General features: G+C 40.6%; 1 protein-coding gene across 12 annotated transcripts in view; it reads left to right on the plus strand.

Moving 5' to 3' along the window:
- The window catches only part of DLG2 (discs large MAGUK scaffold protein 2), a 1,040,325-nt gene that overhangs the window by 262,362 nt on the left and 749,987 nt on the right, over positions 1-27,976 (plus strand). The window contains exon 1 of one of the 12 annotated variants that reach the window (XM_055702917.1): positions 1,106-1,233. The exons of the other annotated variants lie outside the window; for them this stretch is intronic. Within the exon in view, the coding sequence (XP_055558892.1) occupies positions 1,114-1,233 (120 nt within the window). The 5' untranslated portion in view covers positions 1,106-1,113. Of the gene's footprint in view, positions 1-1,105; positions 1,234-27,976 lie in introns of those variants that run through there. 12 annotated transcript variants of the gene reach the window in all.

The raw sequence follows: 27,976 nt of genomic DNA on the forward strand, positions 1-27,976 counted from the left end.
TGCTGCAGTGAAAAAAAAAAAAAAAAAGAAAAAAAAAAAAGAGAGGCTTTTCTGGTTTTATTCCTGAAGACTGCTTCATAATTCAGTATGAATATCAGTGGTTCCCAGTGCTGTAAACAAAGAGTTGAGTCTTTGACTTTGTGTCCCTGCAGTCTAGTAAACAATCAGTTAATTTGTAGCATCCCAGCAGCTGACAGGAGTGAAAGAAGAGGTTTGATCTTATTTTTGTGCTTGTGAATTAAAGCCTTGCCTTCTGGCTAGATTCTGAGTTCCCTCCTTCTGGAAGATATTTGAGCATTTTGAATTCAGAATATGTACTTACAAATGTGAGGGCACAGCCTTCTCCATGATTTTTCTGCTTTCATTTTAATTTTGCTCTGTGTTTCTAATACCAGCAAGCAAGAAAACAGTTTGAAAACGATGTCCAGTATCTGAGCTAGGAGCACAATGCAATCCAGGATCTTTAGAACTAGTCCGCTGCATTTTTATTAAATGAGAGTGAAGGAGTAGGTGGGACTTTTTATTTAAAAATAGATTAACACAGGGGACTGAACTTGCATTTGAGGAAATAAGCCAGCCAGCCATTGTCCTTAATCAGAGACTGTATTTGTAAGTAGAACATGTTGAATCTGTCATGATTGATGACGTTGTCTTTGTTAAAAGGGATGCTGCATCTTTAACAAGAGCAGACAGAAACAGTGCAGAATCTACAGTAAATTTGAGAATTGGAAGAGAAACCTTCCTTCATTTTTCTGTGTGTAACATTGGTAAAATCTTGAAAAGGAAAACATCAAAGCCAGGGGAAATATAAGTAACTCGCTGCTTACATTTTCATTCCTCACCTTTCCCCTCTGGGTGAGTTCCCCCTCCTTCCCCCCCCCCCCCCCCCCCTCCTCCGAATTTAAAATGCTGGAAGGAAAAGCTACTGAAGTCCAAGTTTCAGATGCTGAATTCTCTGCTAATTGAAATTACTGGGCATATTTCTATATATAGTCGATGAAGAGATATGTAGCTTTCACTCAGTGCCTTCAAGACATGTCTTTTTGTAGTCAGAAAAACAGAGATCAATGCATTTTCAAACTGACAGAGGGAACGGATGCTCCTTAGTAGCACATGCTCGGGATCGTGTGTGTACCGTTTGTGCAGAGCAGAGACGCTGAATACTGGTCCATATGCTCCTTGTTTACTGCAATGTTTTTTGCATGTTACTGTGCACTCCGGACTAATGTGAAGGTAAGAGGAGACGAGACAACAATTTGGCAGGAATGTACATGTAAAACCAGCTGCAGAAAATGTCTACCTTGTGTTACTGAGTACTTTGGAATTGCTAGCTGAGCAGGCATAATATTACAGGTGGTTGTGGAGGCTTTGTTTTATCGTTGTCTGTGTAGCTAAAGCATAGAAGCATGTTTTTATTTTGCAGTTTAGTGATGTTCAGTTTTTAACTGTTTGCAGTTCAGGTTCTGGGCTTGTATGATCTGATAAACATATTTTGCTACTGTCCAGGTAGGCCAGAAACAAGATGCCAAAGGCTGTTTGTGCAAGACTACATAGCTTCATATAGGATAAGAATTCCTATACTCTAGTCCCCCATGCATCCTCCAAGTGATGCTGCTTGCATGCTTTCTTGTTGATTACTTGTCTGAAAACTGGGGGTCTCGCTGCTGTTATCTGGGTTGGGTTTTGAGCTGATTTGTTTCCAACTTGAAGCAAAATGCATATAAACAAATTATAAGCGATGTCCTAAGAAATAAACAAGGGATTATTACTGCACAATGCTACAGTAAAATGCCAGTTGGCAGCACTGTTCTCACAGTAACTATTAACCAGCGTTTGTCACTCATGTCAACATTTGCTTGCTCTGTTAATTAGTGATAGAACTTCAATATAAGTTGCTGGATATATTACCTTCTCTGCAAGTAGGACAATATTAGCAGACGGGATCACTGGCATTGAATTGAGCTCTAAGCCAAGCTGTGGGCCAGCTGTGGGAATCCAGTTGCATAATTTAAATGAATTACAGTCCTTAGTCAACGTATTGGGGAGGTACTTTTGACATTCTGGCTTTTTCAAGTTCAAATGAGTGTGTCTGTCTGGGAAGGAAAGCACTGGCAAATGCTGGATAATCATAGTTAGAACTGGTTTACATGGAGAAATAATTGTAAAGGATATTTTGCTTTCAGACTGCTTTAAGCATGCCTCTGAATTAAAATGAGCGTTCTCTATTTGAACTTGGTTTGATATTGATGAACTTCATATTTACTTACTAGGTCAAAATATTTTTTGGCCATTTGATTTAAAAAGCTCACATTTTCTGAGTCTGTTCCTGTGTATGTGGTCGAAGTCTGTACTGCTGATTGCTGTACTGAGCTGCTAAGCTTTCACATTTTATTACTTTCTAATTAACTTTTGCAATTCACTTTCTGTGCCACTTCTGAGGAGGAAGGTTAAAATTTTTTTTTCTTTGAATATCTGGATAACAAGTTAAAAAATGCAAGTTAAAACTTTTAATACTGTTCTATCTTCCTAAAATACATCCATTGTCCTTTCCTTATGCTTTCCCTATGTTTTTGGCAGGTGGATAAATTATATCCACATTATATGCCCTCTGTTCTATGCAGTAAATTGTCAATAAAGAAATGTTTTGAAACCAACCATTCTTTATTGCTCTTTTTGTCCCCCAGCCTGCAGTACTGGGCTGAAGGTGTTCTATTAAAGTGGGTCTGTTGTTGAGGAATGATTTCTCAGTCTAAATAAGAATAGGTACAGGGGAAATTTCAATATGACTATTTTTACTGTAATTTCCATGAGATACCTTATCAGTAAGTACCAGAACAACTGTTAGGAGTCTTATGGGTTTAACTTTTGAAATGTCTTTGTTTCCATTCATAAACACAGAATAAAATGAAAGGTTTGTACTAGCCCAAGTGTGACAATTCTTTGGGTAAGGTATTTTTAATTTGTTGAAACTTCTTTAACTGTTAAGTGGCTCTGGAATAATTGCTTGGCATACCGCATATGTTATTTACATGATATTGTTCTAAGAATGTTATCTTCGGTTGTTCTAATTTCATAAAACTCATCCACTTTTAATGTATACTTTGATCAGCTACTTTCCAAGCTATGCATTGGGTTACAATAACAAAAAATCTGCACAAACTTTGCAAATCCCTCCAGGAACCGCCCAAGTATGGCAGCACCCCTTGCATCCTCAGTAATTACTGTATTCTTTTTCCAACATTGAAAATTACTTAATAGATACGAGTTTACTGAAAGGTGCTCCCCATGCCTGGTCATTCTAAAACATATTACACAGTGTTTCTGTAACAGAACTCTGTTGCTTTTAACTCGGTTGGCACTAACATAAGCCACAGCTTTATGGGTGGCCAAAATAAATGAAATACATTATAAAACATCTGCTTTGAGTTTTGTATTTTCCCCCTTTTAAATTGGTGGAAAAATCTTAGTGGTTCTCAAATATTTTAGTCTTTAAGTCATAAGATAGAAATAAACTATAAGTACAGGCTGTAACAGGAAATAGATTTGCTTGCCCTGGAAAGTGAAAAAGAAAAGCCATTGGGTCTGTTTCTGATGGCAGCTGCAGTTTATGGCTTTAGAGAAAGCAGATTTTTCAAGTTCAAGGTAGGACTCTTGCTTCTTGATTGCCAGTCGATCTTAAACTGCCCATGCAAACTTAGTTGGCATGTGCAGACTTACAAAAGAAAAAGAGGTCTACCCTGTGCATTCTTAATCAAAGGCTATTTTTACAGCTGACTGAAGAGTAGTACTGACCATGAACACGTACCTGCCTATGTGAATAATTATTTCTTACTGCCTGAGCAGAAACAAAGTCAGTGGTTAAAAAAGGCAGAAAGATATCTGAGAAGTTATGAGCAAAATATCTTTCTCTGTCAGAGTTTCTCTGCACCTACATTTAAAAAATCAAATTCAGCTCAAATTAAAAAAATAAAAAGAAAATGTAACTATCACATACTATTGCCTGTTTACTAGACACAGAATTATTAACATTCCACTTTCTTGCTCTGTCATGTATGCACAATTTTATACCTCAGTGGAAGATACCATAAATAAGCACAGAAATCAGGGAATAACCATCTAAAAGTAGTGCCTCCAGGATCAGACGTGCTCTTGTGGAAATGTGCAGTGTGTCTGGAAAAGTCAGCTCCTACTACATGCAGTAGTTAAATATAATGTTGTATTTTCAGCATGAGTAAGTCTCAGGAGCACAAGCTAACTATGGCAGGGGGCTGCCCAGTGTCAAATGTTTGTAGTTTTAATTGTGTCCACTGTGTATTGAAAATGGTTTCTGTATTTATATGCAAGAGATTTTTAGAGGTTGCCATTAAAAACTTTCTGTTCTTGGCTTAGGCAATTATTTTGAGTTCCCTCAGTATTAGCAATATGTCTTGTAAAACTATGGGAAACATTGCAAATATTTAGGTTCCATAGTCTAAGTTAGAAAAACTGCTGTGGACTGGGGTCTTGCTTTTCTTAAAAGGTGGTAGGTTTGCCTTCCCCTTCCCTTGATGAAGTCTACGTGTAGTCCTGGCAGATTTTTTTGGGAATCTGGGCTTCTATTTCTGGCTGACAGCTTGAGGGTCTTACTGGAGACACAGCTGGTGTTGCCGGGAATTTGGGTAGCAGTGCTGATGTCTTTCGCTTGTACTTTATCATGGCACTTGATGTGAGCGCTGGGCTCTCTCACCTTGAAACATCTCATTCTCAAGAGCAGTCAGCACTGGCTTTGGGGTCATCAAAGCTTCATGGAAAGATCAAGATTTCTTTTTTGTTATGAATTCAGATCCATACCCTTTGAAGTGCCAAAGGCTACCCAGGAGGTTCAGAGTTACTTCAGCAGGAGTTCAAGGCTGTCTTCATGTTAATGGGTACACTTGGCACCTCAGAGAACTGAACTTCTGCCTGAACACTGGGTTAACTAAGAGCCTTTTTTTGTTCTGACTGCCAACTTTGGGTCACCATGGTGGTGATAGAAGTTTACTACATATGATCCCTTGTATCTCCTGTGCTTCAGGTAGAAGATTATGCTAGCCTGTGTCAAACAGCAACCACAAAGTGATTTATCGCTGAAATTTTGACCTATGCATTGTCACTTTTTGAGGATCTCAGGATGATGCAGAGGACTTGTTGGAGTATAAATGGAGTAAAGCCAGGGCCCATGGAGGGTGCTGGAAGCTACCATCCTTTAATCACTTTAGCTTTCTCTTGTCCCACCTGCATATCAAAACCATAAGTAAGTATTTTAACTTAGCAGTTTTCAGTTGCAATGTAAGCTGCAGATTAAGCAATAAAGACAGAAGAATCATAGTAACAAATTGCAAAATGTTTCATTGCCAAAAGCTGCGGAACATCACAAATGTTGACTGAGGTGCTGACTTCTGTCTACATTTTTGCATACAGCTCCGTCTTCCCCTCTCCTGCTATATATTAATGACATAGCTACCTAAGGTCTGTATATCACATGTTTCACCACCTGTACCAAGAATGGTTCTGGTCTTCCAGAGGAAGAGTTTATGGATCTTTCAGTCTTGGGCCTGTATTACCAAAATATGTTCTGCTGTAGTTTTACGGTATTATTTGCAAATGGGGGATGACATCAAAAGGATTTGGAGTCCCAGCTTCCACAGACTTCCAGACATGGTCCTTGGTTTCTTATGCATATTTTCCTCCTTTAAATGTTCTATCACACACCATTCTCTAGCACCTTTCTGTTAAGTTCTATCTATCTTTTATAGTTTTTAATTAACTTTCTGTTAAGAGGAACAGTTCAGAAGTCACATGCATGGCTTTGATACAGCATTTTAAAAGGACTAAGCAGGAAAGATTGGTTTCTCACTTTTTCTGATGTAATTAATAGACTCAGGGGTAGTTTTTATTTGAGTTTACTCCTTCTTGTAGTTCTGATTATGTCTGACAGTCTGATTTACTTGTAACTACAAGCGGCAGGTCAAAGTACAGTTCCTTTACTACTGTAGGACACCAAGGCAAAATGTAGGTTAGTACTAGAAAGCAGACCAAGTTGGTGTGGAATTTCCACCCTGAGAGGTTTGGGGACAAGGAAAAGGATAATCTTATGTAGGTTGCGAATATCTAGTTGCATTTCCATAATATATCTTGTCACCTGTTCATAAAATGTTTGCCTAGGCTATAAAATAAGCAAGACCTCCAATTGTATAAGGGATTTGTTTAACACCTGTGGGATCTAGCCTTAAGAGCTAAAAAGAGCTGAGCTGTTTGTATTGCTGTCATCCTTTTTGTTAAATAAAGACAGAATTTTAGGGAGGACAGAACTCACTGCAAAAAGGGGTTAGTGGTCTCTTGGACCAGCATCTACAAAGAAAGCTCTCTCCAAATTGTGACACTAGTAGTACTGCAGCATTTATTTCTTTTGGTAGCTTGCTGTACCTCTTACCAAAGTATATGGCTACTGCCACGTCCCATGCTTCGCAGGAAGCATGATGAAAATTCTCATTTGTGACCCACTTTTTCCAATCACACCAATGATATTAGTAGGAGTTCTGGTAAATCGATCTGAATCCAGTCTTGCATAGTTCAAATAGTAGTTCTGTCTGAATAAGAAGTATATTATTTGAATCGTGAAGATTGATTTTTCAGCTTCTGAAATCAAACTTGGCCAGATTTGCAAGCATTTAAAATACCTAGGTATGTACTTTACCACTCTGCCCAGCTTGCAAGTGTTGATTTACAATACATGAACACAACAAGTTATGAATGAAAGTGGTAATTAGAATAGATTAATAACCCAGAAGCAGCTCTGGTGTTCTAGATATAATAAGATTGGGACTATATTTAACCCATAGACCAGAATAATATTCCCTTAAAGGCCATTATAAGTACGTGAATAGGTACGGAGACGCTAAAATGACAAGCACAGTACAAGAAATTAAATCCACTACTAAGAATTTTTTATGAACACTAAGCAAATATGAATATTATTCTATGGGGATAAGGGGTACTAATCTAAAGTTAGAAGACTTAGTCACAAAAACAGTGGTTGGAAGGTACAGCAGCTAGGCCCTATTTTCTTCATTCAGAAATTTCTGGATAGATACTAGTACCAAGAAAAATATTTCAATTCTATCTTGTGTCTGCCATTTTAATGTGGGCTCATTAGAGCTTATCTGATGAGCTATTCTTATCAGAGACATATAATGGGCCTTTTTGTTAGAGGAGAATTGAAAAGATCTAGGACTGTAAAGGTATTTAAATTTGTTGGGTTTTTAATATGTGCAAGTAACTAGATTATAATATCACGTCTAGACGTGGCAATTTTATGTTTACATAAAAATGATGAAAAGTTAAATCCTCTGCTGTTAAATCACTGCTGATAGGCTTGCCCTATGCACTTAAGATGCCAGTGTTTGTGTGTTTTTTATGAGATTGCAGAGAAATTAGATCAACAATCCTGAGAGCAATGTTGCCTACAAAATATTGAGTAACATGCAGTGGAGACAGGCAAAAGTAAGGGTTGTTTTTTTTCCTTGGGAGACTCTGTGACTCCTATCACCTGGATGGGAAGAAGTGCAGAGGACCATTAATCAGTGATGGGTGGAGCTGATAATAGCTTGCCACAATTAAAGGCTGCCCAACAATCTCTCACTGTTAGGTTCTGTCTACATTCACTTCTAACTTCATGTTTCTCCTGTCCCATTTGTTCACACTAACTTGGATAAAGATATTCTGTGTCTGTGGTTGAGTGTTGCATTTTTCAGGGCTAGCCTTCAGAAGTGTGTCCTCAAAATGCTACTCTTACTGGTTGTGTAGATGTTTTGGCCATGCTGAGATGTTTTGTTCCTATCCAGGCTCCCACGTTTTTGGCATAGGATGAATGTATGAAATGCTTGTACCTGTTTTTGGAGGGGGAAGCCCCCGACCCTTTCCTTCCATGATATCCTTACAGACAGTGGGAGACAAGGAAAGTGTCTTTTGGAAGTAAAGATGAAAAAAAAGATTCCAAAAGAACTGGTATTTTTTTCAGTTGTGGGCACTTGCCAAAGAAATGAACTCTGGAACACGTTCAGGCAGTCTGCATTCCACCTGTGTCCCCATGCCAAAATAATAAGTGATAGTTACAGATTAATGACCAATACAGAAGTTACAGAATGAAAAAAAATATTATTAAAATCACAGCCATCACTGTTTTCTCAGAGGATGTGGCTGATTTTTCCCTTTGTATCTCCAGACAGATCTGAGTGTTTGAAGTAGTGTAAATTCTCCTGATAACTGAGTAGCTTCCAGACTTCTTCTGGAAAGCAAGTAAAACAAAATCTGCATCCCATAAAAACAAATCAAAGAAACTTGGGCACAAGCATTTTTTGTTTTAGTCTCACTTTCACCAAAGATGTAAACCTCTCAAATTTCAAATAGGAATCTCTGCAGAGAAGTAATTGGAAAGGCTTGCCTACCTTTGATAGAAGAGGATCATTAAAACCTTAGAAAAGGAGGACTGACTGCAGAAGTAAACCCCAGAAAAGCATTTTCACCCAAGTGGCAGGACAGATGAAGAAAAACATTGTAGATACTTCACACATATTTGCAGATATTTTGGATGGGATTTTCAGCCCGCTCCAAATTTGTTTTCATAACTTCAGTTTTCATTTGCAAACAAAAATAAGTGGCCAAGTTTTCAAGTTAGACAGAATAATCATAATTAATCCAGTTTGTCAGCGCAGCCTGTAAAACTACCACGAATGGTTGGAGGAAGGATACATCTCTTGACACCTGCCATGCCTTTTAGAAAAACATTCTGATTCTGTTGGATAATTTCTGATGAGGGAGAACCTCTCACAACCTTTACAAATGTATTATTCCAGGGGTTAATTAGTCTGTTCAAGGTGTGTGCCATATTTCTAGTCTGAATTAATCTAGTCTCAGCTTCCAGCTTTTGGGTCACTTTCAGGTTTTTGCTACATCTTAATCCACTGGACTGAGGAGTCTGCTGCAAAGGGTTGTGCCCCCTGTGAGTAGCTCTAGGCTGCATCGAAGGCATCACCTAATCATCTCTTTGATTAAGTAAATAAACTGAGCTCCTGGCATCTTTTACTGCAAAGCGTGATTGCCAGAGCTCTCATCCCTCTCATGACTTGTCTTTGAGCTCTCTCCAGTTTCACAGCAGGCCTCCTGATCAGTGCACGCCACAGCTACACGCAGCCTCAGAGCAGCTGCAGCCCTGTGCAGAAGTAACAAATGTCCTGGCTCCCACTAAGGACACCGTGCATACATCCAGGGTTACGCTGGCTCCTTCAGCCACGTTGGCGCACTGGGAGTTCATGTTCTGCCCCGTATCTAGCAGGATTGCCATCTGATTAACAGCAGACCTCTCTGCCTATAAAGAAGAGTTGCTTGCTTTATTCCCAGAGTTAGAACTTTATTGCTGTCTGTGTTAAAAAATACATTGATCTGTATCAGTGACCTGTCTTCTGCACCATTTACCACACTCCCTTTTTTCTGTCATTGCTAAATCTTGTCAGTATTGACTGAGTTTTCTCCCAGATTGTTCAACACTCAAAAAACATAAGGCCAGGACCAGCCCCTGAGGATCCCAATGAACACAGCTGATCAACTGTTCCATTTGTAATTACACTCTGAATTCTTACGGTTAGACACTTTTTAATCCATTTAGTGTGTGCCACTTTGATTTTGTGTTTAATAAAATGTCATGCAGCACCGTGTAAATGATTTACAGAAGTCTAAATGTATTATACAAATATTGTTACCACTGTCAGCTGAATTTGTAATCCCATTTGAAAACAGATAGCATGTTAGTTAGCTTGACAGGCTCTGTTTTCCATTAACCTGGCATTATGTGTATTTCTTTCTTTCAGAAATTAATATATATTTTATGAGCAACTCCATGCTAAGTGCTTGGATAATTAGCCATAACTAGTACAATAGAAATTGCTAGGAATGATTCTCTTTAAACCCAGTCCTTTTTTAATTCCCTCTTTAGAACTCTATCTCCAGTTGAGCACTAAGCGAAAGTCAGGAAGTCTTGAAGGGTTGATCTTGCAAAGCAGAAATCTCCAAGTTAAAATGGAAAAGTGAATAAATTGTTGTTGAAACAAAGCTGTGTGGAAGAGACGTTTTCTTTTATTGGATGATACTCAGTGCTTGAAAAACGGTAGACAATGCCCTTTGGTCTCATTTATATCCGTAGATTATCATGGCTACGATAATGGCTAGCAACTCGGTGACTAGACATCATATGAAATGTCATTTTATTAGAAATTAAATCATACTACATAGTCCTTTTAGAAAAGGGAAATGTTAAGAGCTTGAAAGATCTTATTTCTACTAGATGACCCATGAAGTCAAGAACCTGAATTCTTGCTGAGAAGGTGTCGGAGCGCTGATCAATACTTTCATACACTTCTTCCTGTGTGCTTTTCAGATGTTATTAATTTATTATGAAAACCTGCTTTTGTAGTGAATCACATGATTCATTCATCACATGATACATTCATACATCTCTTGTAGTGCTGCTTGAATTCTTGAAACTGGGGAAATGAAGGCCACATGCTGGATTCTCACCACATGTGTAACGAGAAAGTGAATATAAGGCATTTTGCCTCCAAAGCAAGAAAGCAATATAAAGAACTCAGGAGACATTCAGCTCACTTAACTTCAGACATAACCAATGTAAACATCTATATCTAGTGATTTCAGGCTCCCTTTAGTGTCAGTAGGGAGGAACTGTCTCTTCTAAGGCATGACTCATATGACCTAGTTTAAGTATCTACATGGGGATGAGATTAATTGTGTCCTGAAAGTGCCAGTTTCTTTCCATTTACCAGAGAGAGCTTAGGTGAGTAGCTGAGATGTAGGTCCCTCTTTTATAGGCATTTCCATCTGGTCAAATTAATCCCATCCTTCAAGAGCTGAAAGATGGGATTTTTAATGCTGGTCAGGCAGCTTTTTCTCTCCTTTCTTTTTGAGTCTAACAGAAGGAAGACAGAAAAATGTGGGGAGGAGGAGGAGCAAGCTGTTGTGAAGGGTCAGCCAAGATGCCCTGGAGATGAGGCAAGAGCAAGAGCTTGTGGGACTATGAGATCATCTGATTTGTTTTCCTTTGTTTTTGTCTTGGTTCTTGCTTCTAAATTACTTAATTAATATACAAAAAGTAAGCAGTGAGTAATTGAACTGAGCTGTTTGCAACATGTTTCCCTCTTGCCCAGCTGGTAGATCAGCCCATTATTAGAATGATGTTCAATTGTTATATTTTATTTTAGTTGCTTTAAAATTCTGAGAGAACAAATTAAGGACTGCACACTTAGGTCTGGTTCTTTTCTGAGAGCTGTGAAGTTTTCAGTGTAGGCAGGTGCTGCAAAGGCATAAAAAAAAAAGATAGCAAATATATTGAGTATTTTAGGTGTCTTTGAGGCAGGGGGTCTTCATCTGAGTTTGGCCCCTATCACACAGTAAATCTAGACAACTGAGAAACCCTTTCAGCTCACCCTAAGTTAGACACCCACAGTTGTCCAGCTGAATGGCTAACTGTATCATCAACCTCAAAAGGGACCCAAAGCTGTGGGGTCATCTCAGGGGTAAACTTGGCCAGAAATGCAAGAAGAAAGACTGAATGCAGGCCTAGAAGTGTAGATGTGACTCTGGAAGACCTGAACTGCTGCCACAGATTCACCAGAAAATATCAATGGAAGTAACAGTCACTAATGCACCTTAGGGAGATATTCTGTGAGGATTAATTAACAAATATTTGTACAGTACATCCACTGTAAATTTGCCATGTGTCTAGAATACATGGTAAAATTAGCAAGCAATTTAAGTGTCAGGGTCTGCTTAAGATAATTACCAACTTTTCAAAAGTTGTTAGGAGCTGATTACCAGGGGATTTGTGAAGATCTAATTACCATTAGCCATCTGACCAAAACAGGTGATCGATCCTGAGATCTTCCCCCAGCTAGATTTACATGTTCACATGATCTTTTAGACAGATCAAATTTCACAAAAGTTTTGACAATTAAGTGAATATTTATTTCACTCTTTTTCATACAGAAAATGCAATACTTCCCAACCCAAAGATGATCTCAAATTGAATTGCAACCTGTAGCTTGTTTATATGTAACTGCTTTTAACAGTATTAAGCTAAGGGAGAATGCTTGCGCTCTTCTGTTTTTAGAGGAAGTCATATATTTAATACAGAAAAATATTTTAAAGATTTCTTGACAGGCTAATAAATCATGAATGGATGGATTGTCCCCCATCAGGATACGGTTTCATACAGGGTGATGAAACAAAAATGCAAAAAGATTCTTTTTTTTTTTTTTGGTGGTCCATAGTTGGTGGCATACATCAGCTCTAATGGAAAAGGAAAAAAAGACATGAGAGAAAAAAAGAAGAGTTTCTCCAATAGTCAGCCAGGAAGAGAAGTGGTGGGGGTGTCCCTAGACGAGCACACCCTCCTGGATGTCTTATCCAGTGCATCAGGTGTTCTCTAAATACCTTTTCCAAAGTAATTTTATAGTTTCCTCAGGACCTTCTCAGTCCTCCCCACTGTTCTTTCTGGCCTATTATGCCAGCAGAGCTGACTGGAGTGCTTGCTGATCAGTCAGAGGCATTGCAGAGCTGATAAGCTTTGTGCATATGCCTTATGGGGAAATATTTAATGGCTGTCTAAAAGACTACTTTTTACTGGTGTGACCTATAACCTCTGTTTCATCCCTAGCACAGGGTTATAAAACAAAATTCAGGGTCTAAGAAGTGGCAAAGGATAGGTGGAAGGAAAAGCTATTCAAATGCTGGAAAACAAAGGCTGGAAGTAATGCCACAGCAACTGAGGGTGCGTAGGTGGGATGTGGCAATGGGAGAAGCTGAGTGCAACATTGCACATGAAGGGCTGCAAAGGGAAAGCCCTGAAGTTTTCACGGACTAAGGCAATGTGCAACCAGTAAAAAGTTTGTGTAGTGAGGAATAAAAACCAGAGAAAGTAACTATAAGGATTTTTCCAAATGAATGACTACACAGACTTCTTAATCCTCAATGGACAAAGCCCCTTGGCACCGATCTTGCAACTGGCTGGATGTAATAGCTCCTCAACCCTCCCTCCCACTCCCCCCAAATCCCCAGCAGAAGTAACTCTCGTCTCTCCTTGCTAACTGTAAAAAGCAATGAGTTGTTTCTGGGTTTCCCAGGTTTATTCTGGTCTTACTCATTTCAGTTTTATTATGACTAAATTGCATCTGCCATGGCTCTGTCTCTTCACACATGTACAATCTCTACACTGCTGACATTTCATGTCAGTTCCTGGCTTTCCATCAAGCTTATCTATGGAGAACTACTTTTCAACACGGTTCCTGTGTCTCTGATCCCTCCAGTGATATTTTCTCATAGTCATAGAATGATTTAGGTTGGAAAAGACCTTTGAAATCATTAAGTTCAACCATTGACCCAGGACTGCCAAGTCCACCACTAAACCACATCACTGCATCTACACATTTTCTAAATACCTCCAAGGACAGTGATTCCACCACCTCCCTGGGCGGCCTGTTCCAGTGCTTCACCAGCCTTTCAGTGAAGAAATTCTTCCTAATATCCAATCTAAATGTCCCCTGGCACAATTGAAGCTGCCTCCTCTTGTCCTGCCATTTGTTATCTGGGAGAAGAGACCGACCCCCACCTCACTGCAGCCTCCTGTCAGGCAGCTGTAGAGAGCGATAAGGTCCCCCCTGAGCCTCCTTTTCTCTGGGTTAAACGCCCCCAGTTCCATCAGCTGCCCCCCCCGAGCTGTGCCGCAGCCCCTTCCCCAGCCCCTGCCCGGCTCTGGACACACTCCAGCCCCTCCGGGTCTGTCTGGGGGTGAGGGGCCCAACGCTGAGCCCAGGGCTCGAGGGGCGGCCGCACCAGGGCCCGGCACAGGGGGACGGGCACTGCCTGGCCCTGCTGGCCACGCTGCTGCTGACACCGGCCAGGGTGCTGCAAGAGAACAGAAAATACTGTTTCTCTTACAGTGCATATCTTTTAGTACGTACATTGGGTCATAGCTCAAAAAAATTTCTAGCCTTACTGTTGTTTCCCATTTTCCAGAACTTCTTCCAAGGTTTTTCCCTTCTTTTCTGTGGCTCTTAGAAACTGAGTGCTGTACCTTCCAGGAGTTTCACTTTACACGGTGAGTTTAAGGCAATGCTATATCAAAACTATGCTAGCAGGAAGGCCAAGATAACAACAGAGCATGACCTGGGACTTACACACATTGCAAGGTGATTTCCCACCACTATAGTGGTGTCCTCACTGTATCTCATCCCCATCCTTCCCTTCCAGTCTGGCTTCAGGACCACTGTTTCTCCTTCCTGATTCTTTCAGGGAGTTGTGCCACTGTCTTCTATTTCCCTTTGCCCTTCCCAATTCCATCTCAGTCTGAGTTTCATTTTATAACATACCTTACCAGCTGGAAACTGCTGTCCTCTGTCTTTCATTGATTTTTTCCCATCTTCAGCAATTTCCCCACCCACCCCCCCTCTAATAACAAAGCTGCTTTGCTGATCAGATCTTCTTGTTCATCAGGGAAGACTTTATTTTGCTGTTTAATTCCTTTTTCCAAGGGAAAAAAAAAAGTTATTTTGTTCTCTCCACTTTCTTTACCAGGCTATATCAATTCCTGGTTAAATTAAAAATAAATAAACAGAAGGTTTTCTTCCTTTCAGTAATTACTTGTTGGATCTGAAATGTTATCAGCCTAGAGCAAGAACAAACCTACAGCACCTATCTCAAAATTCATCAGCTTTTGTTTATCTGAAGGTCACTAGTGAGTAGAGGCAAATAGGCTTTCAGGATGAGAGTTTTTAAAGATTGAGGCTGTTTCCTTTAGAACATATATTAATTAATAGGCCATAGTGCTAAAAATTGTAAAGAAGATGTATTTTCTTCCTGTCTCAAAGTTTTTCTACACATTCCACCAAAGGGGCATTCAGTGAAGCTGAAAGGCAACACTCCCAAGCCTGACGAAAGGAGTTATTATTGAAAGCAATAGTGCATCACTGGAACCCATGTCAAAATACCATGGATGCTGAGAGTTTGGAAGGACTTAAAAAAGAGAAAAAAATTGGAAAATTGACATATGATTTCAAAATATGGGCTCAGAAGTACAAACTAGATAAGTTATTCTATTGTTCAGATTCCTTGCCCCGTCTTCTGAAGCAGCTGGTACTCTTTTCTGCCAGACACAAGTCAACGAATAAGATGATTCATGACAGTTTTGTGTTTCATGTTATAATAGTAATTAGGAAAAAAAAATATAAACACAGTGCTGAAATTTAATCCCTCAAAAAAGAACTTATGAAATTAAGATTTGGACTCAAGGAATAGAGCCTCTCTGGCCTCCATTTCTGAGGGAATTTATAACCTCTGGTATCTTTGGCTGAAGTTTATCTTTCTATTACTACTGTTTAATTTCTGGCAGACAGCTTCTGAGATTTACTTATCTACCATAACCACAACTGATTGAAAATACATTCCTGACCATGTAAGAAAAATATGGTATTGGTAAAAATACCAAAGGAAAATGAATTACATGCAATTGGTAGTGTACATGACTTCAGAGCACACAGAGGCTGAAGTTATGTTGAATATTGACTGGATGCCTCAGAAAAACTAACTGCAAGTGCATTTAAAAAAAAAGACAACCCATAGAAAGTATAATTCTAGCTGGAAAAGAAGTGGAATTTGCCTTAGGAAAAACTTCATGTGACGATTATCAGAATGGTTACAATCTGAGTGATGTTCTTTAGAAATCACATTATGTTTCCTTGCTGTTGCTGGCAGTCAGATTTTGCTTAGGCTGTTGTGCAATATTTGTTTTCCCAGACATTTTCAGGTCAGGTTATATTGTGAGATAGCAGCAGATATGGTCTGAGGGTCAACCAGTACTTTGCACATGGTTTCAGTATACAGTTTCATACCCAGTTTTCTACTGTGAGTTATTCTGGAAAATTAAATGTGAGGAAGTCAGGGAGATCTGCATTACTAACTTTCTCTCCATGGGTAACTTTTTCTTGCTGAGGTTTTAGGGAGCCGTACTTCTCTCATACTGTCTATGAGAACAATAGTAAAAGAGGTTCTGACTTTGTAGTTGACTAAACTTTTTTTTTCCTGCTTTCCCCAAGGCCTGGAGACAGAGACTTGGTTACTCTGTCCAGTACTGGTTTAACCACTGTTACAAGTGGTCACAACACATTTTAGAATATGATAAAATAAATAAATTATGCAGAAGACATTAGAAGTCAAAATCAAAAAACTTAGGAATGTGGAGGAGAAACAAATGCACAAACCCTCTTTCTTTCATCATACAGTTCCACATAAGGACTTAAGGCAAAAAGGCCCTCCTCAAAATACTCATTTAATAATGGCTGGAAAACATTCGTGGTGGAAACAGAAAACTGAAAAGATTTAAAGCACAAAAGTGCAAAATCCTGTTCTGCAAAAATAGCAACAGGTGTGGGGATTAAATAGTTTTTACATTACATGTAAAAAAATAATACTTGTAAAAATTATTATCTTGCATCCCCCTAAATCTTCCAGAGGTCTTCCGTAATGTTGAGTGTCACTGGAAGCTTTTAAAACCCGTGTGTGCCATTGGTTGTGCACACTCACCCAATGTATATCAGAAGAGGCCAAAGTGCTGAACTGGGAGATGTAATACTTGGAGCTTGTGTTTCAATTCATTTGCTGCTTCCTCATGAAATCACTAGGGTTACTTTGACTTAATCTTCTACATCAGAAAAGGGCTTTCCCAAGAAGAGAACTAGAACTGTACTGATCCTTGTAGTTTCAAATGAATTGCCTCTGTTCTTAATGTCAGTGTTAGTAGCGGTAATTTATGTAATATTTCTATTAACAGAAAAGAATGTTACGATCAGTCAGTGTTGAGAATTAGAGTAAACAGAAACCTTTCATCAAGTAATTACATGTTTTTGTAGGTCTTACATTACCTTTCATGGACCTGCTTCTGTCAGCAAGGTCTGTATCCTTACATAGCCCAGCAGTAATTATTTCTTTTTTTTCTGTAGTGATCTAATCCCAGGACGCCTTCTATCACCTTTTATCAGCAAAAACACCTTTCAGATGGTAGCTTACCAGAAAAAATATGCCATGTAAAAATGAAACCCAAGTGGTGAATACAGACAACAGCTGTGAGCCTTTTCAGTTGGAGAGTTTTATTTGGAGGCAGTATTCATCCACGCAGATGGTTGAGATGGGCTATGAAAATGCATTAATGTACTTGCTGCAAGAAATTACAGTATTAGAAAATGCTTATTATTTGTCTGGAAGAAGAAGAAACAACCTGGATGGAATGCAAAGCCTCAAACTGTTACGGTGAATAATGAACTATACAGATCAGCTCTAGAAAATGTTGATAGTAATTGTCTGTGGAGAGAGATAAAGATCTCTCCCTGCTAACCCATTTGGTAGATAAGCTCCAGTAGAAATAAAGTTGGGAACCTCTAGCAATAAGAGCTTAATTTCCACTCAATGGGAAAAATGCCAATAGTTTCTCAAGTCTGAATCCTAGGTATTTATAAATTTATGAAGAAATGTTCATGAAATTAAAATAAGTTCTTCATAGAGAATTCAAGATGCACTTTGTCTATAGGTAAGGAAAGAAATGCTCTACAAACATTAACAATAACTTAACGTAGGATTAAAATATCTTTTAGTGACTACTTGGGTGAAATACTCATCCTCTCTGTATCTACTTCACAGCGCATAAAAATGCCACAGATGTTACAGAGCCCTCCAGGCTTTTTTTCCAGCTTTAAGAACATATCCTTGCGAAAGCCTTTGTAGAAGACAACTGCAAACTCTGTGGGAAAACAACCCACAGCCCTGCAAAGATTTCCAATAGCACTGGGTGGCCGTTCTATGCTACAAAGCCCAAGCCTATTAGTTACACCAGGCTCTTTCCAGCACTTTGAGTAGCCTAGGAGCAAGAAGACAGAAATATAAATTAAATCTGCTTTATTGCCCTACTGCTCTCGGGTTTCAGTTCCTAGCCTATACCTGTCAGAAAATTGCCAAAGTCCCTCTAATAGGTAATTTTTATTAATTCGGTTCCATGCTATTTTGCATTCTTCATTAGAAAGAACAAAATGCTGATTTAAGCCATGAATATTACTGTAACAATCTTTCTACTTTTTGTTATTTGGATTATAATTATTACATCACCAATTGTAGATATATACTGCTTCATCCTAATTTCACATGTAACCATAATACAACCAGAAGAGACAAGGTAGCTTCATGCTGTATTCAGAACTGACTATATCTTCTCAGCAGAGGGGATTGTTCAAGTTCTTTCTGTCTCAAATGTGTGTGATTTCAGGTTTATTCATGACGGTTATTCATGCAAACATGCCTAATTGTTATGGAGTGTGTGTGTAATTCCACATTTCTAATCCAGAAGACAGGAGCAGTGAGGATTTATAAGCAAAATTGACTCAGTGGGAATGATACCTTCTAACTCAAGAAAGCTGTTGCTTTGATATGTTCTGAGTCACAGCTCCTCGCTTCAGCATTGAAAATCCATTATTCACTGCTTTTTGCTGTTAGACCTCCTGAGCCAACACGGCTAAATGAGAGTGAAGGGACACCTCTGTACCATTTTGCACATTGTCAACAGAATTGTTTCCTGTCATAAGTTCCCACTGAAGACAACGGGGAGCTGGAGATATCACAGAGGCATAAATGGAAGTTTGTGGGATTGCTCTGGTGTTGCACTGAAGACCTGAGGCAGCCAGCAGGACATTTATTGATGCAATTATGTCTCAGAGGTCCAAGTCAGGTGCAGAGGCACATGGAAAGTGATATTCCTCTTTGCAAATGGAGCATGTCTGCTCTGGAATCGCTGAATAATATGGTGATACTCCATGACCCTATTTTGTGCAGTCACTTTTTTCTACCTTTTGAAGACCACAAGTTTCTTCCTTTTCAAGAATAAAAATCCCTTAGTGATTCGCTCCACTTTTTAGTTTGTATAATGTTGTGAAGCTTAGTTTTAAGGGTTTACATCATAATTCATACAAGATGTTTTAGCTAGATAAGTAAATCAGTAGTGATAACCATCAACAGCACACAACAGACTTAGGAATGACAAATATCAGTAAGAAGTTTAATACATGATTTTGCTTATGTACCTAGTATTTATGCCAGATTGAATCTTCCTTAGAATAAGTAGTTACACTGCATTTATAAGGTAAGCAACATTCTAAATAGTGTATTGTTTAAATTGGTAGCTGTAGGCTAGGCTAAAAGGCAGCTCCTGTTGGACTAATTGCTGCTATGACTCAGACCTTGTAACAGATATGCAATTAGGTCTGGTTTTCTTTCAAACCCCTTTCCAGCTCTGATTTTCTTTATAAGAGGGTGTAAAGAAAGGGAAAGAATGCTTTTGGTCTCAAAAGTACCATCCAGAGTGTGGGGAACTTAAGAGAAGGAAAACTTTTGCATATAATACTACTGTTTTAAGTAAGAAGTTGACACATGCATTGCAATGCCTGTATTAAAGAATTTAGGACTACTCAGCAGTAAGACATAGAATTACCTGTATTTCATAAAGTTGATCTGTAGTTCACTATCTTAACTCTCTGCTGTTGTTTTTCGCTATTTTTCTCCCAGAATTGTTTTAAACATTAAAATTTTACGTAAAAAAAAAAAAAATCCAACAAAACCAAAACAAATCAATTAAGGTTTTTTTTCCCTAGCCCAGACTTGTGAAAAATCTTTACTATTCAGCCTAAAATGGTGCTCAGACCACCTCTATCAGCTTTATTCTTTTTCTCTTCTTTTTTTTACCCTCTGGTTTACAGTTTAAGGCATACTACCTTTTGACTCTGTAAATTCAACTTCAATTCTGAAATTCAGTTTGAACTCTCAATCCCTTCTGCATTACCAATGAAAGAGATTTGATGAGTTAGAACTTAACTTTTACTCCTTTGAGGACAAAAGGCAGCTCACTGTCCCAGCCCGGGTGGGTTCAGCAATGTTAGCAATGGCAACCATTTTTACCCAGCAGCTCAGTCTGACTGCTAGGAACAAATCTATTGAAGAAAAGTATTAGTTTCATCATATTTTGAGCTCATTTTACGCTTGCTACACTTTCTCTACAAGCACAGAACTGCAGACTGAATTTCTGATTCTGTTTGAAAACTTGGTGTTTTCCAGTACATAATTCAAGATGGGTTTAGACTTTCCTGGATTCTTCGGACCATCTTCAAGTAAATCAAGAAGCCCAAGTTAGGACCATAGCTGCTATAAGGTCCCTTTGGAAGAAGACACTCAGCTCTAGAGGACAGTTTACAGTAGAACAGACACTGGATAACAGCAGGGTGTGTTTTTTTAACTTGGACTTTTCATTAAGTTTCTAAAGGTAGGTTGCCTTAATCAGGTTTCTTAACAAATCTCAGGGTAAACAAAATGTTTCCCTCTCTGAACCGAGGTCTGCTATGGGAAGGTTCTCACTCTGCCTATCACTAAGAGGAGTCTGTGCACTACAGTTAAGGTGTTTAAACTGGATTCAAGCATCACACTTCAGCGATGTGTGCATCGGTACTGGTGTCTGCAGCTCTTGTTTACTTCTCTATTTGTTTGTGTTCTTGTGGAAAGATGGAGCATCAGTCTATGCTACGTACCATGCAGCAAAAAGGAAGGTCCTAAGTAGTGGCTGAATAAGATGCTATCTTCTGGGGAAGAAGAGTTACAGGATATATAACTTTTTTCTTCTGCCTGTGATGTTTTGTTCATACTGTGGATGAAATCTGAAATGTATTTTGCTTATTAGGACAAGCTGATGAAAAAGTTCCAGGTTCATTATGTACAAATGATTTTTTTGTGTCTTTTGCAAGAAACAGATGGTTATCCCCGTGTTTTTTCATTTTGCAAGTGGTTTAACATATTACATCCTTCCAAAAGGAACAGGAGATGGTACCTTTCTGCAAAGTAACTTCCGTAAAGATAACAAATGCTTTTTCAGGCACTTTGCCCTCCTAAATGAGATTGTGAAATGGAATAACTGGCAACTGAATTCCGGATAAGGGTCAGTCTTTTTTCACCCCATCTGTGCTGTGGCTGGATGTGAGATTGTAACACTCTAGACAGATTTGGTTCCTACTACAATTGGTACTATTATTATCAATATTTTGAGCACTGTTTTATTTTCAATATTCTAATCTACTGCTGTAGTATTATGCTTTTGTACTTTAAAATACTCAACTTTCTGGAAAGTAAAAACAAACATACTCTCTAATCATCCTGATCTTTCAGCTAAGGTCATTCTAGCTTTCATGAGAATCAACACTTCAGGTACCTTAAGTAATGTACCTCCTAATTTCTTCTGTTTAATATAACCTATATTATAAGATTTTAGGATTCTTCCTTGAATCTGCATTTATTAATGATACGTGTGAATACAGATAATGTACTTTGGCAACTTTAGTTTGGCTTCAGAACCAGTTTCACAGTAATTTACGAAAATACAGACCTAGGACAGATGCCTATCAATGGTCGTCACCGGGGGGGGAACGTTTAGCGAAGAAGCCCTTGTGCTCGGCTGAGCAGACGGGCGCGGGTGTCCCAGCCGGGCCGGGGCTGTCCCGGGGCTGCGGCCGGTGCCGCCCCCGCTGTCCCGGCCGCTGCTGCCCCGCCGGGGGAGGGTCCTCACCCCCTGCCCGGCCCCAGCGCGGGGCCCCCCGCGGGGCGCAGCCCCTCAGGCCCAGCCGGCTCCAGCCCCCCCGGGGGCACCGGCCCTGCCCGCAGCCCGGCCCCGGCCCGGGCTCCTCCCCGCGGGGCCACGGGCCCTGCCCGGAGCCGGCTCCAGCGCGGCCCCCGCGGGTCACAGCCCCCCGCGGGCACCCCCTGCCCCGGGCTGCGGGGGGGAGCTGCTCCCCCGCGGGCTCCGTGGGCTGAGGGGCACAGCCTGCCCCGCCGGGGGCTGCCCTGCCCTGCCCGGCCCTGCCCTTCCCCGCGGGCTGCCGGGGAGCCTCTGCTGCGGCGCCCGGAGCCCCCCCGGCCTCCTCCGGCCCGGCCCGGCCCGGCCCTGCCCCGGGGGGCTGCGGGGCTGCTGCTCGCCCCTCCCGGCCCCCCTCGCTGCCGCCGCTGTTCCCCCCCGTGGGGGTTTTTCCCCTTCTCAGCCCCTTCTCCCCGCGGCGCTGCCCCCGCGGCTGCGGGGCTCGGCCTCGGCCAGCGGCGGGCCCGGCCTGGAGCCGGGGGGCAGCGGCTCTGCCGGCCGGGGGGAGCTGCCCGCGGCACCGGCACCCGGCCCCCGCCAGCGCCCGGGCACGGGGACCCAACAGAGTTCTTTGGTAGAACAGGTCGAAGACACAGTGACTCCATAGTGGCTGTGGGTTTTATTAGCCTGTGTATAGGGATTGCACGTGTACTAAGCCACCAGTGTAATTTCTTCTTCACTAGAAGTACAACTAACATTCAGGACCTGTCATGGCTTTGGCGATAAGTCCTGTATCGTTCAGAGGAAACAAATGAAAAGACCTGGCGACAAGCTGCTAGAGGAAGGGTGACAGTGGCACCATCAGCCTGCGGGACTGGCCACCCCAGCTCTGCCTGTGAGGACAGGACAGGCCAGCTAGCAGCACTGCCCAAGTGCCCTGCCTCTGGCTGCGCATACAGCTGGGCTGTTGAAGCCGTTCCTAAATAGCTATGGTTCCCATCGAAATTTTTAAGGAAAATTAGGTTCGGTCTGCATTTTTGGGATCTGAACTGCTACAGGCTTAGAGTTACTGGAGAAGAAACCCCACAGCCTGTGTAGTGGAGTTGGGAGAGACAGCATCCTCATACATCAAAGCTACCGAGTTTCTTTGCTTTTGGGTTTTTTGTGGTGTTGTGTGCCCCCCTTCCCATCCTGTCCCAGTCCCCCCAGTCCCCCTGTGCCCCCCTGTGATAAAAGAATCCTGGAAATAAACCACCATTTTTTCTATGTGATTTTAGCATAGTAGTTGTGTGTCGTAAGACTGTGTTTTGAGGAGGGGTAGAGAAGACTATATCCCAGAGATTGGACTTTTGTCATCACCTGTGAAGCACCACACTCGCACAAATAATTGAAAAGTCATTGTTGTCAGATATCATCTCTACGGCAAAAATAGCTTGCTAGCTTGCTTGTTTTCCTTCCACAGAGACAACGTCTTTTGAATGAAATGAAACAAAGCAACTCAAGTGGTATCAGTGTTATAAATAACATCATCCAGTTATGCTGGTCCTGCATACAATATTTTTTTTAGAGAAGTCATTTGCTTTTAAAATTTTGTACGCATTATGAAAGTCAGGTTTTGCTGCTGGGTTCACAGCATGGATTTCAGAAAGTAGATGAACTGAAAGGGTATTTTTCTCTCCTTCAAGGCATCCGAGTGGGAATCCACTGCATGCTTCCACCCTTTGAACTGTATACATGCCAAAGTTCTCTTTGCTTCTACCTACACTGAGGCTGGTGCCACAGGATTAAACCTTTTCAGTGATTTGCCTCCAGTAATTGAAAGAACTGCAGCCAAAACCTGGGGACAGCTTTTCTGCCTTGTTTCATTTCCCTTTGTACCTACCCCTGCAAGCAGCAGTCAGGAAAAGAGGGACAGCATTCAGCAGTCAGGCAGAGAAAGCTACTTCCCTCCCCCAGTAACAATGGGTTAATTAAAATCATTAGGTTTTTTAAGTTACAGAAGTGTGGTTGCAGGCATTTTATTACTAACACTGCTACCCCCAAAGGTCACAGATTAGACAATCTGACTATGTTTGTACTGTCTTTGCTCATCTTGACTAAGCCTGGGCTCACAGGCTGCACAGAGCTGGGAGTGATGGCACCCACAGTGACTCTGGATGTGGAATTTAACTTCAGAGAAGTCACTGATTGCTCTGCCATGCAAGAAAGCTTTCTACAGCCTTGGGGACACTACCACCCAACCGATAGCCAAGCAGTCATGTTCAGAAGCAAATGCAAGTCCTGAGGTAGAAGGATATATGAACAGACCACAGGAGACTAAACAATTGTGGAAGACACTGGTGGTTTATCTGGAAAACAGAGGATGAAGGCAGAAGTTACCATTCAATGAAAAAGAGGTGAGAGAACTGCTGTGAACTTTAGACAGTTACTAGTGTGCATTGCCTCTACTAATGGGAAGCCATGAGCAAGGTGTCAGTAGTATGTGGTCTTTATGGGAAGCTGAAACACGTTCTAGAGACTTGCTTTCCTTTTAAAAATAAGGGGTGAGGATGGTGTACAACACACAGTTATCTCCATTTTTTCTGTATTAAAATAATTAAAAAAATGTATCTGCTGTGAATCCTTCCCTGCCAGCACATGAACAGTTATTTGACAGCTGAAGTGGTTTTCTCTGCTTGACAGCTAGAACAAAGCATCTTGAACCAAGTATCTACTTATCTCTGGGGCAGGATTTGGGGCTTGCTGTTGTATGAACTGTGAACGTGATACTGAGCAGCGTGTATCTGGAAAGCCTTCATCTGACTGATGGGGCATGTCTGAGCCTTAGAGAAGACAGAGAAGGGTTTGGATTGCTTTTCACAGTGGGATTACCAGATGGCCAAGCTTGTGTACCCACAGCTATCAAACAGCATAATTGAATTCCTTTAATAAACTTTTTTTACTGTAATTTAGGAAAAGTTAAGCAATCCTTTTTGTTGAATAATCTGCAAAGAAGGTTTTGAAGTTTGTGGAATTACAACAGAAAAGTCTGTGTAGCTAACTAGTACTGTGAATTGTCCAATGTGATCATATGTCGATAACTCAAATGAGAGTCCCAAGGCCTTACATACTGAGTTAAAAGAGGAGTCAGCCTGACAGGAGCGTTTTGCATCAGTTCGTAGGACAATTCTCTATTTGCAAATACATATTGTTTCTTTTTTCCTCTCTTCTGATCTTTTGTTCTGTCTTTTTCTCTTGGGCTCTAACCAGATTTCCCTTTTGCCAGGATTTGTACTGATTTTTATAAAATATGAGAAGGTGAATGGCTGAAATTAATGGCTTTCATAAACATGGACAGAGAAAGGTTGAAGGAATATGAATTTACTTCTAGAGAATGGGTTCCTTGGCAGCCTGGAGCTGATGTTAAAGATGGTGGAATGCAATCTCTATAGTGTAGTATTGCTTAAGGGTACTGCTTAATGTATTGGGAACTTGGACATGCAGCACCAAAGATACAGCATTACTGTAGTAGAAGCTGGGGAAGGGTATCAGTGTTTAAGCTGGATCCCCAACTTGTGTCAGTATTAGCAGTGACAATTTACTCAGAGGATTTGTTGTCTGTCTGCCTCACTACATAATGAGGAGATGCAGAAAATGAAACTTGGACACAGGGATGGAATTTTTAAATGGAATTTTGCAAATGTGTTACCTTCTACCTTTAACATGATGGTAAGAAAACCCCAGTTATCTCGCAATTTGTTTGAAGTTGTTCCTCAGTTTCCTACCCCACCCCATGAATGGGATGAGGATGTCCATGCAGTTTTTCTGCCTGTGGAGGTTTCATATTTCTCTTTTTCCCCTCCCCAAGGCTCTACTACTTGTGTCCTGGCTGCACAAGCATGAGTAGGAGTTGGCTCCTTCCAGTCTTAAATGCTAGACGTTGATTGCAGACTCGAAAATTTTTCTGTCCTGTTCCTGCTTCTTCTTAAGTTAATGTCAGGCCACCAAGGGGCTGCTGGTGAGTGAGAACATTAAACAGAAACCATGCTCATGAGGCACCGTGTCAGCCTTGCCTGGAGAGATAGATTGCTTATCTCAAAGCCAATGAAACAGTCAAACCATGCACTGGGGAAATGTATTTCAGATTTTCTACTCATGGTAGGGCAGGGGCTGTGGTTAAATGACCATATTACAATGTCAGGACTTCACAGGGTTGGTCAGGCCCTGGATGTATGTGTGCATACCAAGAGAAGTGGAAGGATGAAATTAAATGAAACACCTTTCAGTATCGCATACATGCCCTCAGGTAGTTAGACACTTATTCTCAGATGTTAAAGTAAGCAAACAGAAATACCTTAATCTCTTTATTTGGGTTTAAATTTATAGGTGTATGTCATTCCATTTCTTGCTGCAGGGAAGAGCCAGCCAGTGCACAAAACACGCATGGAGATCAGGTTGCCTCCTCAACATACCTCTGCTTCCAGGGCCTCCCAGCTTTCTGCTTTGAGAAGGCATGAGCCAAGGATGACTTCTCAAAACTTTTGGGTTTCCAATCCTTTCCAAACTTTTACAGAGTAATATATCATGGGAGCAGTCAGCATCAGCTTACTGACTGTCGGTGTGGCAGGGAAGTGGTAACAGCAGGAGCAGGTGGGAGATTCTCCAGCAGAGTTCTGAGCCCTGCACTGCCAAGGAAACAGTGGAGTTTCAGGGAATTAGGTACTGGTGCAGTCTGCTGTTGGGTGAAATATCTGCTTTTTCTGGAAAGAGTCAAATCGTTGACTTTGGTACTTTGGCAGCTATGGAGTCATTGAGCTGATTTTCTGTTGCACTGAACCTGGCATAGATGTTTACCCAGCAGTGAATGGATGTTAAACCTTAATGCTGGGTGTAAAGCCACATGGCCTTCTCTCTACCCTGGTGTAAGTAAATATGCTTGATGTAAGGCAACAAAAACTTAAGACTGCTGATTCTTTTTTAAATACAAGAATAATAACCTGTTCAAGGCATGCTATGACTCATGCTCAATGAAATCGCTGGTACTGGCTACCTAGTAATTTGGAGCTAAATTTGATTTTACACCTGTACTTAAGGAGATGTGGTGAAATTGCCAGTGATTAAGTGGAATCAAAAGACACAATGAAAACCTTATCGTAAGCCTTCGTCACCTTCTGTTTCCCTTAGTTGTGGTTTGCTCCTTTGGAAAGAATAATTTGGGCTTGGTTTAGCATTAAAGAATAGCTAGTATGGTTTCCCAAGAGCATTGATGTCTGCTTTTCACTTGTTTCTCTAGCAGGACACGGGCAATGTCTTCACAACAACGATAGATCATTATATATTCCAATATATCATTATGCTTTTGCACCACCAATCTTTGAAAGAAGCAAACTTCCATTTTAGCATGTATTTTTGTCTTGCCTGTTTGAAGGGCTGTGGTTTCCAATTTGTAAATATGTGTTACAATTGCTGATAGCGCTGCGTTTCATAAAATTTTGCCATCTTCAGTCTTTTATTCTACCAAAATGTGGTAAGAGCTTTTGTTAAAAGTTCTCACCTTTGTTAAAGGCAATTGCCTTTTTTAAAGGCAATTCAGCCGGAGATTCAGGGACACCCCAGGTTTTGGTTTTGAGTGTTTTTATTAAAGATGCTTTGTTCATATCAGATTTTATCAGTCTTAGTGAGTAGAGCTTTCTGAGTGAGTGCTAATGGCATTTTTCATCACGTGTCAATCAATGTCATCAAATGCAGCTCTGAAACTTACCATGCCAGAGAAGTCAGTTATTATTGTAGACCTTGATTTTAACCCTTAGGACTTGAATTCAGACTGGTGTAATACTGCTCTTTCTCATATTGCTATATACTGTGTAACAGCTGCATATCTCTTACTGCCAGTTTCTGTTTTGATAACATCACCTACATCTACACCTGTATCATCTACACTGGTGGCTTTTTTTCATTTGCATTTTAGCAGAACTGTTGAAAGAAAAACCTATTGCAAGAGAGAGCAATCCTTCTTGATTCTATTTTCAGCCTAAACATCTGTATCATTTAATTTGTATCTTAGATTGCTGGTTTTTTGACTGATGTACAGGTTCTAAGAGAATTTATTTAGATGATCTGGAAGTTTGGTGCCTTCGTGTCTCATCAATATTTTGAAATATGCTGCATTGGTGATATCACAGTTTGGCATGTTGATGTTTTTTGGGTGAGTTCTTGTAAATACTGAGAGTGAAAAAAAATCTTTGCATTCTCTCTTGCAGCAATCCT

Source organism: Falco cherrug, chromosome 2 (assembly GCF_023634085.1).
Source record: "Falco cherrug isolate bFalChe1 chromosome 2, bFalChe1.pri, whole genome shotgun sequence".
NCBI classification, from domain to species: domain Eukaryota; kingdom Metazoa; phylum Chordata; class Aves; order Falconiformes; family Falconidae; genus Falco; species Falco cherrug.